The following is a 3271-nucleotide window of genomic DNA, read 5'->3' as shown; positions in this document are numbered from 1 at the left end:
CCCCAGAAAAAAAATTGCCCTATCAAATATGTATTGACCCTTACTAAACATAGTATGGAAGAAGCTGGACTGTCAGGGTTCAAAGCCAGCCTCCTTTACTCATTACCAAGGGGACTTTGGGTATTGATCTCACAGTACTATCCAGAGGACACATGCATTCAAGCAATATACCCACACAGTAGGGCCACAGTAAGTGCTACATAAAACTTATAGTCCACTCCAACCACTGCCTTCACAACAACAGCAGACCAACCCAACACCTCCACACCTGGGCTTGAAAACACTTGCAGGGCCTGGGTGCGGCTCCCTGACAGATGCACCCTCTACATGATAGGAGCACCCGATTCTAACAGGCAGTATCCTTTATCCTCGTGTTTCCAGAGAAAGCAGAGCTTGTGAATAGACCTTTGAAGGTATTAGTCAAAATCTGAATCTTCACACGTCTGTGGTTATCACTGTCATTTTTTCTACTTGCTTTGAGTAAAATCACGCTCATTTTTGGAAAACGGGGGGGGGGAGTGTGAGGGGGCACACCATGCTTTCCATTCACAGGCCTATGATACTTCCCAATTATCCAAAAATGTCTTACCTTAGAGGTGGCACCAGCTGTCCACCCCAGGTCCAGAGAGTTCTCATTTTGGTGGCAGAGCTCACCCCACCAGCTGCTCAGAGTCAATGCCAGGGTCTCTTACAAATGACTGTTGTTTTGACTGGAAGACCACCTGGGTATCCTTAGCTTCATTTTTTCCAACTATGTGAAAGAATATTCAACAGTTCTCAGGTCTCTGGCTGGTGAAGGGCATCCAGCTCTTTTGTCATTGGGTGGACCCCCCAGTTAGGGAAACTCCCAGGGAGAGAGGAGCTTCCCAATCTTCAGTGGGTCAAACTGTGGGAATGACCTACGCAACACGGGGCAATCTTGAGATCGGAACGGCTCAGGCCCAGTAGTAATTCAGTAAACGAAATGACCATGTGTGGGCGTGTACCTGTGGGATTTCTCTGAGACCTCATACTAACGTTGTGAATCTGCACGGGAAGACAGCACCATTGGCAGGCCCATTTGCCTTCTCAGCCTTCTTCCCGAGGTAGCACCTGAATGGCTCCCTAGATAACCTACTGCTTTGAAGCGAAAATAATGTGGTTCTTATCTGAAAATGACTGTTCCCAAGAGCGGGATCTGGGTCCCCAAAGGGGTGGGCATCACCTTAACAGTCACGTAGGACCCCTAATACAAACATATTTAAGGGTGAGGTGCAGCAGAAGCTGGTGAGTGACGTCTGAGAGGCCAGGGAAGTTTAGTGCATTTGGCCTGGTCTGGAGGAACCCCAAGGATAAATGCGGACAGACTCGCGTTGTTTAGTAAGGTACAGCTAGCTATGCACCACTCCTGTGGCTGGCCCCACCCAAAGACTTCGATGATGTAGGGCTGCGCAGGGAGAAATCCAAACTACAACTAAAGACATCATTCATTCCGGCACCAGCTAAGGCCTGTCCCCAGCTCCACTTGCAGCTGCCTGGCTGCATTCTACACCACCCCAGGCTGGAAGAGGGGGCAGGAGGGGATGATGCTCTTTCGAGTGCAGGGCCGGGAGGGAGGGGGCAGTGGCGCGGCCCAAAGACTGGTTCCAATTTGGGAGCCTCCCCCGGATCTACGCGGCGGCGCCTGTCCACGTCTAGCTCTCGACAAGGAATGGGGAAAGGGACTTCCAGGCTTCGCCTGGGGCGGCCCGTCTGAGTGTGTGCGTCAGCTGCTCCCTGGAAGCTGATCTCTGGGCTAAGCTGCGGTGCAGCAGTCAGACTGGAACTGAACGTCGGAAATCCAGGGCGAGGGCAGTGAAAACACAGGCAGGGAGAGGGTGCAGGGGCGCGCCGGCACAGGGCGGCGGCGGCAGGAAGGGCTCGGGAGGGATCCCCGCACCGATCTGGGCCGCAGTGGAGTGGGCGGCCTCACACCACCTCCTCCTTGCCCTGGTAGCGACGGCAGCAGCCGTAGAGCGCCGAGAGCAGGTAGAGGCCGAGGCAGAGGCCGCCGCAGACGGAGGCCGCCAGGAAGGCATGGTAGGCGCAAGGCAGCCGGTAGCTCTTGAGGTTGCAGTAGCTGTGGCGCTGCGTCTGGTCGATCATGATGCCCGTCGCGGCCCCGTAGAGAGCGGCCGCCAGCAGGTCGTGCGCCACGTTGACCACGAGCCAGCGCGAGCCCAGCACGGGCACCAGCTCCTGCTTGCCCAGCAGCGTGATGAAGTAGAGCCCCAGGGTGAGCAGCCAGAAGAGCACCGACACGAAGAGCGCGAAGTGCACGGGGCCCTGATACTTGCTGGTAGCGATGGTGATCCAGAAGGCGGCTCCGGCCAGCAGCTGCAGCAGACGCAGCACGCCCAACGGGCCGCGCAGGAAGGCCTGCTGCAGGCGCAGGGATCCGCGGGCCGCTCGCGCCTGGGGCGGCGGCTGGCGTGGGGGCGGCGGGAGCATGGCCCCCGGACGCGGCGGCGGCGGCGGCGGCGCCCCGAGCAGCGGAATGGCTGCGCCTTGCTCGCGGGGGCGGCCCGCTCCGAGCCGGCTGCCCCCGCTGCTCCCACTGCGGCCTGCGCGATTCACTCTGCTCCGAGTCCTTCTCCTAGCTCCTGCTTCTCCTGGCCACTCTTCCTTCCCTCTCTCCTCCTCTTTTCTCTCTCTCTCTTTCCAGCCCTCCTACCCGCTCTTTGGCCGTCCCCCGTCGGTCTCCACCCCTGCTCGCGCCTCTCTGCTTCCTGCCGTCGCGCCCTTCATCCTGGCTCCCCCCCCCACCCCCCTTTCTCCATTCCTTCATCCTCCGGCCAGGGCTGAAGGCTCGCACCCCCTAGCCCATGGCAGGCCTTCTGCCCAGGCTGCCCGCGCTGCTGGGTCAAGTTTGCCACATCTGGAGACACCCCAGCTCGCCCTGCCTCCCGGGCCTGGCTGGTCTTCCATGAAGGAAACTGGCTACAACAGCGTTCTCCCAGCCTGTGTCTGAAGCCCCATGATTAACCCTCTCTCCAGTCATAGGAGAAGGGAGACATAAGTCTCTCCCATGGAAGCCTCATGGCGTGCCTGGGCGCCACAAGTGAGCAGGAGGCCTGAGCTCACCGCTGCTCTCTCTGGGACACCCTCAGTACCCTTTACTTGGCCACCACAAACTTGGCCCTGTCCAAAGCTGGGCTCAGACTGTCTAGCCATGAAATTCTCTTGGTCAGAGAAAGGAACTATCACTGGAGGCCTGGCTACCTCACCTACAGCTCACAGAGCACAGCAATGT

The 3271-nt window shown here is 58.2% G+C and overlaps 1 protein-coding gene across 1 annotated transcript; it reads right to left on the bottom strand.

Moving 5' to 3' along the window:
* Positions 1-711: 711 nt before the first annotated feature.
* Positions 712-2758, bottom strand: Marveld1 (MARVEL domain containing 1). The gene has a single exon (XM_028888851.2). The coding sequence runs from the start codon at positions 2467-2469 to the stop codon at positions 1948-1950; it is 522 nt and encodes a 173-aa protein (XP_028744684.1). The 5' UTR covers positions 2470-2758; the 3' UTR covers positions 712-1947.
* Between the last annotated feature and the right edge of the window lie 513 nt (positions 2759-3271).

Source organism: Peromyscus leucopus, chromosome 1, assembly GCF_004664715.2.
Source record: "Peromyscus leucopus breed LL Stock chromosome 1, UCI_PerLeu_2.1, whole genome shotgun sequence".
Taxonomy (NCBI): domain Eukaryota; kingdom Metazoa; phylum Chordata; class Mammalia; order Rodentia; family Cricetidae; genus Peromyscus; species Peromyscus leucopus.
The sequence above is the reverse complement of the archived record's forward strand: the minus strand, read 5'-3'. Positions and strand labels throughout refer to the sequence as shown.